General features: G+C 35.8%; 1 protein-coding gene across 1 annotated transcript; it reads right to left on the bottom strand.

Moving 5' to 3' along the window:
* Positions 1 to 4113: 4113 nt before the first annotated feature.
* LOC137645412 (uncharacterized) lies at positions 4114 to 8530 on the bottom strand. Its single transcript, XM_068378216.1, has 6 exons — positions 7757 to 8530; positions 6871 to 7638; positions 5033 to 6441; positions 4700 to 4889; positions 4498 to 4615; positions 4114 to 4349 (listed from the first exon to the last, which is right to left on the bottom strand). Exons 1-6 carry the CDS (start codon positions 8528 to 8530, stop codon positions 4114 to 4116), a joined length of 3495 nt encoding a protein of 1164 aa, XP_068234317.1.
* Positions 8531 to 13505: the final 4975 nt, after the last annotated feature.

Genomic DNA, 13505 nt, shown 5'->3' with positions numbered 1-13505 from the left:
CACATTCGCTGATTATAAGTGGGGTCCTCTTTATCGGTATCATCGGCTATGCCAGATAAAAGCTAAAATGGAAAACTTTATTTTTTCAGAAATTTTTTATAATTCTATTCATAAGCAGATGCAATATTCAATGAAATTGATTGCGATAAAAGGTAATATCTTAAAAGATATAACAAATCCTGGAAGTGAAAAGAAGTAAAAAGTGCCTTAGGTAAGAAATCTCTATCACTCCTTGTTAAGGTTTTTTATTCAAGCTTGCATTACTAAGTGGTTTTTGCATATTCATATAGCTGTTGCAGATACACTTTATGTTATCGTGTATTAAGTTTTTTATGATGATATTACGTTGAAGACGATGAAAGTAGACTTAGTATTTATTTTTTCCGTTGGCAAATCGCATCACTAATATACTCTAGTGACCATGTGCATCTGCCCATTTCCAATGCCAGAGTTATTTATTCAATAACATAGTTTAAATATGAGTTTTCATGGAAGAGCTTAACATTGTTTCCTTTTTATTATAATTTCCTTCAACTATATTGGATTTTGTGTGCTATTTTTGCCATGACTCTTGGCCGAATACGAATAGCTTATGAAGAGTAGTGACCGAATAAACAGTTATCAAATTTTGGTTAGTGTTATAGCATCTGTCCCACGGGCTCCCTTACTTATAAATGTGAGTCTTCTTGTGTGAGTGTCACTTTAGGTATACTTTCCATTGGTTATATATTTCTAAGTAGCCATTATTAATTTCATTTCCTAAACATTTTAGCATTTTTATGATCATATATATATATATATATATATATATATATATATATATATATATATATATATATATATATATATATATATATATATATATGTATATATATACATATATATATTGTTACGAAGTTGGTCTAACAGAGTAAATCATTTATTCTTGTATTCGATTTATGTCTTTCATTTATGTATTTAAGAGATCCAGCTCGTACGGTGACTTCCTCTCAAGTAGGCATAAGTTTGGTATGAAAATTACGTAAGACTTTCGTCGTTAATTTCATTGTATTTTCTATTCAAGTCAGTATAAGTAAATTTATGTTACTTTTGAGAATTAACTTTTTATTTCACGTATTTTGTTACGAAGTATTATGTAAACTGTTTAGGAGTGTTATATGATCCAAACAAGATATGAACAAGGGCTTATGCAAAGCTTTTTTATATTTTTATGAGGTAATGCGTCATGTTTGTCAGAAAATACACAATTCTTATATTTTTCATGTGTTTTGGAAAGTTCTCGAAAACCCCAGTGTTAGATTTTATATTTTCTTTTATTTCTGAGAAAGGCAAGTGGGCAGAGCTAGCTGAAAGAGAGTTGTCTTGCTGTTGCGTTGGTATGCGTCCAAGAGTTTAATCATTGGCAATCTTATGCCTTTAGGTCAGCCCCAACCTTCCAGATTTTTTACCTAAAATAATCTAGAAGTCACTAAAATCATATATATGCGCCCCCAGGGATGGATAGCAGCAGAGAAGAAACAGCCTGTCCTGTGAACAAGCCAAAGTACATCCTCTCTCTCTCAAAGTGCCTATAGTTTGTCCTCTCCAAAGTGATTTTGTGCCCCAGCATATAGCGTGTGCAGTGTGTTAAAACGTTGCTGCAAATTTTCCAGAAATTCTAAATTTACCGTGTTGTGATGAGCGCTGGTATTATGTAAAATTTAATTTCAAGTGAAACAAGTGATTGTATATTTTTTATAAGTATTTATTTCTTTTGTCTTAGTCTAAGGTTGTAGGCAGATTTAGTATTTCAAGTCAAGTGATAATATAAATCTCAGAGTGTTTTGTTCACGCTTGATATTTCAAGTGATTTATTTTTTATGTAAATTCTTTCAAAGTATTGTAATTCTTATGGAATATATCTATTTTTGTAAAGAGTGTATTATTCCAATCCCCAGTGTTTATTTCAGTGCTCACTCGTACCCCTGTTAAAGAATAGAAGTAAGAGGTTGTTTGACTATAGTAGTTTTTAATAATAATTACCCAGTTTTGTTTTGTGTGTACTTAAGAGACTTTTGGATATTCAGTGTTTTTATATATTGCTGTCTGGGAGCTATATAATTCTCTCAGAGCTCGGGTATTAATATTTTCAAGTGTAACAGATTTAATGTAAAAACAAACAAGTGATTTTGGTACTCGAGAGGCTGTGTAACTTGCCAACCGTAATATTTATGATATTATATATATATTATATATATATGTATATATATATATATATATATATATATATATATATATATATGAATATATATATATATATATATATATATATATATATATATATACATATATATATATATATATATATATATATATATATATATATATATATATATATACCCTAACCTCAAAGGTTATCCCAATGTCTGTTGAAGGGGTGTTTCTTAATAATAGTAAATGTTGCATAGATATCCCCAAAAAATATCTTGGTGACGAATTGAGTACGATGACCTCAAACTCTCTCTTTGGTTATATATGGTAATCAATATACAGTATATTGGGAATAGACCCTGGCTTGAGTAAATTCATCCATATCGCAATCATAATTAAAGATTCATAGAGACCTGTAACTTACTTTGAAAAAAAAAATGTGCAACGTCTGGTGGGAATTATTTGTTAGAAGGATTTGTTAGAGGACAAAAACCAGAGTCATAAAACTTCCATTTTTCTTTTTTAAATCATATGCTTGACTTGAAATATAGTGAACTAGAAAGATAACCAGGCAGGGCAATTCACAAACAAAACAGATGTAGTGAAAGAATGAAAAACTGATAATTTCAAACCATGATCAGAGATTCCACCAAAGGAGATTTTGAAGTAAGTCATGCTGATGTCGTAAATTTTCAAGTCTTCAAATATATCTTCGTTGAGACAAGTTACTTTTGGGTTTTCTTTCGTCTTGTCGAAGTGCCAGTGATAGCAGATGAGAATGAGAGAGAGATTACAAGAGAGGAAGTGATGGGAGCACTAGATGAAAAGATAGTAGGAAAAGCACCTGATATGGATGGTGTGAGAGCTGAGATGTTGAAGGAAGGGGTGTTGACTGTACTTGAATGGTTGGTGAGATTGTTTAATATGTGTTTTGTGTTGTCAATGGTACCAGTAGATTGGATTTGTGCATGTATTGTACCACTATATAAACTATATAAAGGTAAGGGAGATATGCATGAGTGTTGTAATTCAAGGGGTATTAGTTTGTTGAGTGTGGTTGGAAAAGTCTATGGTAGAGTATTGATTAATAGGATTAAGGATAAAACAGAGAATGCAATATCAGAAGTACAGGGTGGTTTTAGAAGAGGTAGGGGATGTAGGAATCAGATTTTTACAGTTAGGTAGATGTATGCTCAGGTACCAGATAAAAACTCAGCTTGTCGTAAAACGTCTAATTTCGACCAATAACATTATAGAAGTCAATATAAATAACATACCCATTTTTTTTTTCCTTACGTATCACCTTATCAGAAACATTAATCCTTATCACCATATGAACAAACATATATAAATTCTTACTAATAGTTATCATAACCATAATGTCATTACACAATCACCGTTACCACCAAGTTAAAAGATTAGTAACAATTAACTGCAAAAAGTCACTTACAGCAATGCCTCCTCTCTGATACCCGGCAGATTTCTGGTCCATTAAATATCAGCTAATTTCTTCTATCAGCTCTTACATTAACACATCCTAAAATATAACATCACTATAGTAGAGGAACAATGTCAAAATGCTGATAAGACTATTCAACCGAGACATATCCATAATTTACAAATCTCATTACACAAACAATAGCATACCTCAAAGAACACAAGCTACATATCAACACCATTTGCTTGCATGAGTGCACAGCTGCACTCCTCAGCAACTACGCACGAACAGTTGGTTACGTGCACAACCTCCACCTTCCAGTCACTGGCCACGTCGACAGTCGACAGTACCACTGCCCACCGCCACAATTTTACAATGTCGTCAGTGAACATTGGTATGCGCACACTTCACAAAACTTGAACATTATTAAAATACTTAACAAAAATAATTATTAGTGTATAACTAATAATACACTCCCGCCTCCTTTATTGTTCCTCAACGGGTAGCAATACCACCAACTTGTGAACCGATCTCTTAATAACTGTGTCACTTTGTCCCTTATATTTTCCTGGTCTTTGTATTTTGTATCTAATGCTTACATCTCTCACCTTATTGTCTCTGCCTGTTTCTGCATCTACAACCTGCCCCATTTTCCATTTTCCTCGCACAACATTTGTGTCTTTTATCAGAACAATATCACCAGGTTGTACATTTCTTTTATCTGTGGTGCCATATTTGCCTTACAATGAGTGTAGGGAAAGAATCTCTCTGCCACTTACGCCAAAAAGTGTCGAGAATATTTTGTATAAAGTTTAACCTTTTCTTTGTGTCACCTGAAGTAGACCATGAACCAGAGGGTACTTTATTACTTGCTCTACTCAAAAGTAAATCGTTCGGACACAAATAGGTTCCTAATTCTACATCCATACCAGGTTTTAATCGAATAGGCCTTCCATTCATTAAGTTTGCTATTTCAAAAAATGTTGTCTGCAAATCACTAAATGTCAAAATAGTAGTTCCTATGAGTATTGACAGAGACCTTTTTAAAGACTTAATTAAGGCCTCACTTACCCCATTTTGCCCTGCAGCATCTGCAGACCGATTAAATTTCCATTTCAAGCCTTCTTTTGCTCCAAATTCAGTGATCTCATGTATGTTCGAATTGTTAATATCACTCTCAAGTTCTTTACTTGCTGATACCAATTGTGAGCCTAAGTCAGGGTGTACAGTATCAGGATAGCCATGAACAGCTGTAAATCTTCTGAAACAATTTAAAAAACTGTGTCATATCCATCTACAACATCGATATACACGGCATGTGTAACAGTACAATTGAATATAACACCATAGGCTTTCCCAGTTGTTCTTTTCTTTACATTATCTTTGATTTGAAAATGTCCAAACATATCCACAGCAGTGTGATAGAATGCTGGACAAGGACTCATTCTTTCAGCAGAAATCTGACCCATTCTTTGACCTTCAACTTTGGCATCTAGTTTCCTGCAAAGAGTACAACCTCTCTTTAATGATCTTATAATTTTATGTGCTGAAGGAACCCAAAATTTAGACTGAAGCTTACATAGTGTAGCTCCAGCATGATCCACCCTGTGTAAATAACTAATGTACAAAACTGTAAATGGATGCTTACCAGGTAATAGAATGAAGCTATCTTGGTTCCAATTATGTTTTAACCATCTTTCCATTCTTTGTCCTTCCATAATTGTACCATCTTCAGCTTGAAATGGTCCTAATCTTTGAAAGCATTTTTCCCAGTTCTCAGAAAGACCTTTTTGTGCTTGCATAATCCAAAACCTCTCAGCTTCCTGGAGTGATCCAGGTTCAAGTTTCTTTAGAACACCCTTAAAAGATTTCACCTTAATAATGTTAAATATCCTAGCAGTGACTGCAATTATCATATTATAGTTGTTGAATTTGGAAGCATCAATTATGGTTTCTTCATGAACAGAGTATTTTGCAAGATTAACATGAATTCTATCGGGTAACTCACAATTCACCGATTGACTGATAGGCCACACTTCTGAAGGAAGGGCCATGAACTCTGGACCATATATCTTTGAATAGACAACTGCAACATTGAAAGGGTCCTGGGGTCTGGTCAATAGATCAGCAGGATTTAATCCAGAAGCAATCCACCACCATTCATTTGGGTCACTTTTTGATTGAACTTCTGCTATTCTAGTGGCTACGAAAGTTCCGAAGCCATAAGATTCCTTTTGGATTTGTGCTCTAACAATGGAGGAATCTGTTATGTGCATTACCGAACTAAATTTATATGTCATTTCATCTTCAATGGCTTTACGCATCGTGCACATTATAACAGCTCCACACAATGCAAGCCTTGGAATAGATAACTGTCTACTTGGGGCTATCCTACTCTTTGCCACAATGAGCCTGCTCTTAAATGCACCAGACTTTAACTCCCACCTAGCATATGCAACAGCACCATAAGCATTTGTTGAACTATCACTGAAGATAACAAGTAAAGGCAATCCTTTGGCTGAGGTTGGCTTAACATTCCTTTCAAAAGGCAGGGTTACAGTGCCAAATAATTCACAAAAGTATGACACCCACTGTTCTTTTAAATAGGAAGGAAAGGGATCGTCCCATCCTAATTTAAAGTTACATTTCACAGTGTCTCGTAGCAAAATCTTTGTTTTTAATGTGAATAGAAACAAAAACCCCAATGGGTCGTAAACAGAACACATCTGACTGACGACAACCCTTCTTGTTAAAACTGAAGGTATAATTTCAAAGAAATTCAACTTGTTTGAGTCTAGTTCTATTCTTACACCCTTATATTTTGCAGAGAAATTTAACTTACTTTAAAATAAAACACATCCTTATTGCATTGTCAGTTAAGGCCAAGTATTCTTTCATTACTATTTTGGGACACTTCAAAGTCAGAATGCTCATTATCTCCAGTACTGGTCCATCGTTTAATTTTAAAACTGCCATTAGAGAGTACATTTTCAATATCTATGATTAGGCTAAATGCCTCAGCTTTACTCTCAACAGAATGGATTATGTCATCTACATAGGAATTAGTCATTATCACACGTGATGCTTCTGGGAAGTCTTTTACCGACAATTCTGCAGTATGTCTGATAGCTAACATTGCAATAATTCCTGAGGGCCTATCCCCGAAGAGGGCCTATCCCCGAAACCCATGCATGTCATTACATAGTGATCAGGTTTTGATTACTTTGCAAATTTCTCCTTACAAATCTATGTATATGTTGTTCTAATTCTGGAAGCTTAATGCAATTATATATTTTGCTTTTGTCACCGGCTATGCCTATAGCCTTTTCACGAAATCTTAGTAATATACCAAACATTGAATTTAAAATATTAGGGCCCTTTGCCCAAAAACTATTTAGAGAATGGCCCATATACTTTGCTGAAGAACCAAAAACAATTCTCAATGGGGTTGATACAGATCCTGGTTTTAACACTTCATGATGCTGAATGTATGTGACAGGACCAACATAGTTTTTGTCATTATAAGCTTGAGCATAGTCTGAACCCAGTTTCATCAATCTTTTCTCTGTGCCTTTCAGTCTAGCTACAGCTAAAGATACATTATTTTGCAACAGTTTGGGATCCTTAGTCCATGGAAATTTAGAAGACCATTCTTCTTTTTTGTCCGGGTAATACATCAACCCACTTTCAATAAGAGCCAGCTCCTTTTCCTCTTTTTTACTATAATTGCCATTGCCTGTTGCACATTTCCCACAACGGCAACTACCACATCTGGGATTACAATCAGTTCCTAAGTATTCAATGGTGAAGAAATCATTTATCTGTGCTGTAATATCAATTACGGGTTCTACAGATATGTCATAGTCGGATATTGTACTGGAAACATGATTAATGCTAATGCCTGGATTACTCCTAAACACTGATAAGGTAACAATGTCGGGATGACTGCCATACACACATTCCAAACTGTGATTCCCTGAGCTGTAAATTTTCAGCCACCGTTTCCTTAACTGTTGGAATTAAGGACTAATAATCAGAACCAATTAGGAGATTTATTTTCCCATAAGGTCAATCTAATGCACATACATTAATACCCTTGAATAAATGTTTCACTTTTGATAAATCTACCTTATCGACTTGAGATGTAATGTCATCAATTCCATAAGCAGTAACATTGACATCATTCCCATCCTTGTCGGTTAGAGCCAGATCATACTCTTTACTACTGTATGTCACAGTTTTGTCGCCCAATTTAGTTACAGCTAATCTGACACATTTTCCTTTCAGTCCCAATGCCTTAGCCATATCATTTCTGATCATTGTTATATCAGCTCCCGAGTCAAATAAAGTTTGTAACTCCTGATTACCACACTTGATCTTGTTAACCATAAATCGAACACCGTTTCTTTTCAGACTTACAAAGGAATTTCCTGTTATGAATCCCTCATGTATAATAGTATGATGAAGTTTCCCACAAGTTTCATTGTTATCATCTACAGCATTACATCTGGACTTCTTTAGATATTTCCTTGCTATGTGAACACCTTTAAGGCAATTAAAGCAAATACCTTTCTTCTTTACACTCTCCATTCTGTCATTGATACTCAAGTTCTGGAAAGTTGTACAGTCTAAGATATCATGTCCATATGACCCATGATACCAGCACCTATGCAGCCTTATGTTGTCACTGATCTTATTCCTGTTCCGTTCAGCATTTTCTTCTCTAATTTTAGTGAAAAGGTCAGTAATATTTGTAATATCATTTTCAAGTCCAGCTATTCTTTCCATCACATCTGACTCTCTTCCTTGCTTTGTACTATGCTGATCTTCATAAGTACAGGTATAATTAACGTTAGCCTTAATATTATTATTGTTTCTAATATTAGCATTAAGGTATTTCATTGATTTCTTTTCACTCAAAAGGTATTCCAACAACTTTCTGAATAGGTCACGATTATTTACACACACTGCTAACTTAACCCATTAAAGCTTCTGTGTAGGTGGTAGTAGTTTTTCTATCTGGCTAGTCATGTTAGCAGTATTTAATTCTGCAGCCAAACTCATTTGGTCTAGGTAAAGGTAGCATTGCTCAATCTTATCAACCATCTTGATGAAACTCTCACTATCTCCTTCGGAAATAGGTTTAATTGACCTTATGTCCTCTACTACTACATCAATAATGGTTCTGGTGTTCCCAATAGTTTCATCTAATCGCTCAAACATTTTATCAAAGTCATGATCTGCACCACGAACTGTATCCATGATCTCTCCTGAGAGACACTGTCTAAGCACAAAGGGATCTTTCCCATAATTTTATTGCATTAGTCTAAAAAAAATCTCTCTTGAAATTGCTATAGTCTCTCATATCTCCGTGAAACCTGGGCACATCAATCGGTTTTACTTTTAAAACGTTTTTCACCTGCATTTCGTCTTTAACTTTTACAAATATCACATGAGCTGCACACTTTCTACCTTCTAATGCCTTGATATAAACGTTAGCCTCTTCTACCAATAGAGCATCACAGTTCTCATCTAATAAATTGCAATACTGTTCATTAGCTAGTTCAACTTCATCATAGGCCTTAACAACACACTCATATCTTTCTTCTAAAATTTCTAATGCCATTTGATCTAACATATACTCATGAAACTTATCAAGCTTACGTGTTAGTTTTGCCTTTGCGGTTCCCCTCCGCTGTTTGGCCTTCTTCTGTGCCTCCAGTGACATCCCAGCAGTGTCATTTTTTTTCCGGGGAGCTGCCATTTTTCCCTTTATCTGCCATGATGATTGTTGTCGAAATGTATGCTCAGGTACCAGATAAAATCTCAGCTTGTCATAAAACGTTTAATTTCGACCTGTAACATTATAGAATTTATTTTTTTTTTTTTTTTACGTATCACCTTATCAGAAACATTAATCCTTATCACCATATGAACAAACATATATAGATTCTTACTAATAGTTATCATAACCATAATGTCATTACACAATCACCGTTACCACCAAGTTAAAAGATAAGTAACAATTAACTGCAAAAAGTCACTTACAACAGTGCCTCCTCTCTGATACCCAGCAGATTTCTGGTCCATTAAATATCAGCTAATTTCTTCTATCAGCTCTTACATTAACACATCCTAAAATATAACATCACTATAGTAGAGGAACAATGTCAAAATGCCGATAAGACTATTCAACCGAAACATATCCATAATTTACAAATCTTATTACACAAACAATAGCATACCTTAAAGAACACAAGCTACATATCAACACCATTTGCTTGCATGAGTGCACAGCTGCACTCCTCAGCAACTACGCACGAACAGTTGGTTACGTGCACAACCTCCACCTGCCAGTCACTGGCCACGTCGACAGTACCACTGCCCACCGCCACAATTTTACACTGTCGTCAGTGAACATCGGCATGCGCACACTTCACAAAACTTGAACATTACTAAAATACTTAACAAAAATAATTATTAGTGTATAACTAATAATACAGTAGATATGCGAGAAATATTTAGCTAAAGGTAAGGAGGTGTATGTTGTGTTTATGGATCTGAAGAAAGCGTATGATAGAGTTGATAGGGAAGGGGTGTGGAATGTGATGAGGTTGTATATGGAATTGGTGGCAGGTTGTTGCAGGCAGTGAAAAGTTTCTACAAAGGTAGTAAAGCGTGTATTAGGACAGAAAATGAAGTGAGTGATTGGTTTCCGGTGAGAGTGGGGCTAAGACAGGGATGTGTGATGTCGCCATGGATGTTTAACTTGTTTGATGATGGAGTTGTGAGTGAGGTGAATGCTCGAGTGCTTGGACAAGGATTGAAACTGGTAGACGAGAATGATCGTGAATGGGAGGTAAATCAGTTGTTGTTTGCAGATGATACTGTACTAGTTACAGACGCGGAAGAGAAGCTTTGCCGATTAGTGACAGAATTTGGAAAGGTATGAGAGAGATGGAAGTTGATAGTTAATGTGGGTAAGACTAAGGTTATGAGAAGTATGAGAAGGGAAGGTGGTGTGAGGTTGAATGTCATGTTAAATGGAGAGTTACTTGAGGAGGCGGATCAGTTTAAGTACTTAGGGTTTGTTGTTGCAGCAAATGGTGGAGTGGAAGCAAATGTACGTCAGAGAGTGGAGGAAGGATGTGTTGGGGACAGTGAGGGGGGTGGTAAAGAATAGAGGTTAGGGCATGAATGTAGAGAATTTTGTATGAGAAAGGGATTGTACCAACTATGATGTATGGATCGGAGTTGTGGGGAAATGAAAGTGACGGAGAGACAGAAATTGAATGTGTTTGAGATGAAGTGTTTAAGGAGTATGGCTGGTGAATCTCGAGTAGATAGGGTTGGGAACAAATCAGTTAGGGTGAGAACGGGTGTAAAAAAATGAGTTAGCAGCTAGAGTGAATATAAATTTGTTGAGGTGGTTTGGCCATGTTGAGAGAATGGAAAATAACTGTCTGCTAAAGAAAGTGATGAATGCAAGAGTTGATGGGAGAAGAATAAGAGGAAGGCCAAGGTTTGGGTGGATGGATGGAGTGAAGAAAGCTCTAGGTGATAGGAGGATAGATGTGAGAGAGGCAAGAGAGCGTGCTAGAAATAGGAATGAATGGTGAGCAATTGTGATGCAGCTCCAGTAGGCCCTGCTGCTTCCTCCAGTCGCCTTGGATGACCGCGGAGGTAGCAGCAGTAGGGGATTCAGCGTTATGAAGCTTCATCTGTGGTGGATAACAGGGGAGGGTAGGCTGTGGCACCCTAGCAGTACCAGCCGAACTCGGCTGAGTCCCTTGTCAGGCCGGGAGGAATGTAGAGAGGAAAGGTCCCCTTTTTTCATTTGTTTGGTGTCGGCTACCCCCCAAAATTGGGGAAGTGCCTTGATTATTATTATTATTATTATTATTATTATTATTATTATTATTATTATTATTATTACTTGCCAAGTTAGAACCCTAGTTTGAAAAGCAGGATGCTATAAGCCCAAGGGTTCCAACAGGGAAAAATAGCAGAGAGAGAAAAAGAAATAAGGAAATAAACAACAACAGAAGTAATGAACAATTAAAATAGAATATTTCAAAAACAGTAACAACATTTAAATGAATCTTTTATATGTACTTTCATATATAAACTATAAGCATTTCAAAAATCAAGAAGAGAAATGAGATAGAATGGTGTACCCTAGTGTACCCTCAAGTAAGAGAACTCTACCCAAAGTGAGTAGAAGACCATGGTACAGAAGCTATGGCACTTCCCAAAATTATAGAAGAATGGTTTGATATTGGAGTGTCCCTCTCCTAGAAGAGCTGCTTACTATAGCTAAAGAGTCTCTTTTACCCTTATCGAGAGGAAAGTAGCCACTGAACAGTTTCAATGCAGTTGTCAGCCCCATAAGCGAAAAATAATTGTTTGATAATCCCAGTGTTTTTAGGTGTATGAGGACAGAGGAGAATGTGGAAAGATTAAGCCAGACTATTCGGTGTATGTGTAGTACTGTCTGTCCAGTCAAAGGACCCAGTAACACTCTGGGGGTAGTATCTCAGTGAGTAGCTGGTTCCTTGGCTAACCTACTACCTATACCTATTGGTTCTTTTTACATCATAGTGAAAACAAAATGTCAGATCAAGGAATACCTGCATCAAGAATACAGGATGTTGCCACATAGAATTACTTAGAACATAAACTATCAAAACCAGGACTGGCTCAAAATATGGCAAAGATAAGAAAAATTAGGAATTTATATTAGTCAAAGCATGAGAAACCCTATCTCAGTAAAAAAATATTTAATCAGATGGTTCTACCATTATTAACGTATGCATATGAATCTTGGACCGTTACTAAAGCCTAAGAACATAAGCTAGTAACAATTCAAAGAGTTATGGAGAAGATGATGATAGGATTAACACTAAGAGACAAAAAAAAAAGAGCAGCATGGATACAAGTGCAAACTAAAGTAGAGGATATTCTAACAACATATAAGAAAAAGAAATGGATATGGGGAGGACTAATAAGAGAATGGGTTCCTAGAGATTGCAAAAGAATTAGGGGAATGAAAAGACGATGGGATGATGAATTAAGAAAATTGGGGAGTATAAAGTGGCATACAAAGACCATAAACAGACGGGAGTGGGAGGACATGTTTGAGGCCTTCATTTTGCAGTGAGCTAGTAATTTTTCATGATGATGATAATGATGTATATATATATATATATATATATATATATATATATATATATATATATATATATATATATGTGTGTGTGTGTGTGTGTGTGTGTGTGTGTGTGTGTGTGTAGGGTATTTTTTGTAGTATTTGACTTCTGACGATTGAAAGCTAACCAAGTACTCCTTTCTCCAGTTATAACAGAACAAATCAATCAAGACTTTAATATGTTTCCATCTATTTCTAGTATAGACTTGTGGCTCTTTAGGATGTATTAAGCTACTGTAGTTTTCATAGTCAGTAGCTGGCTTGGACATAATGGCTGAAGCTCTGATATCACTTATTGTTATCAATGGTCAGGAGGTGAGTATTCCTTGTACTTCATACAAGAGTGTATGGTATGTATTCTTGTTGATCAGTGTCCCACACTTAAGAAGAAGTGCTGATAGAGCCCTACAAACTGGTCTAATCAATCCTTCCAATACACCTTCCATCTAGCTCACACCATGGTGATTGAAGTTTCATTCAATACCTTTCTGTTGTAGTTTTCTGCATATGATTGCATGGGCTATTTTTTTGCAGTGCCTCTCCTAGCTGTGTCTGCATCTCTGAAATTTGTCCTACTGTCACGTCTCATCAACTTTATGTTGCCTCTTCTGTTTTTTAATTATCTTAGGGCATTTATAAAAGCACCAGTGTCCAGTGTATCTGCAAGTG

Source organism: Palaemon carinicauda, chromosome 8 (genome assembly GCF_036898095.1).
Source record: "Palaemon carinicauda isolate YSFRI2023 chromosome 8, ASM3689809v2, whole genome shotgun sequence".
Taxonomy (NCBI): Eukaryota; Metazoa; Arthropoda; class Malacostraca; order Decapoda; family Palaemonidae; genus Palaemon; species Palaemon carinicauda.
This window is presented reverse-complemented; position numbering and strand designations above follow the sequence as displayed.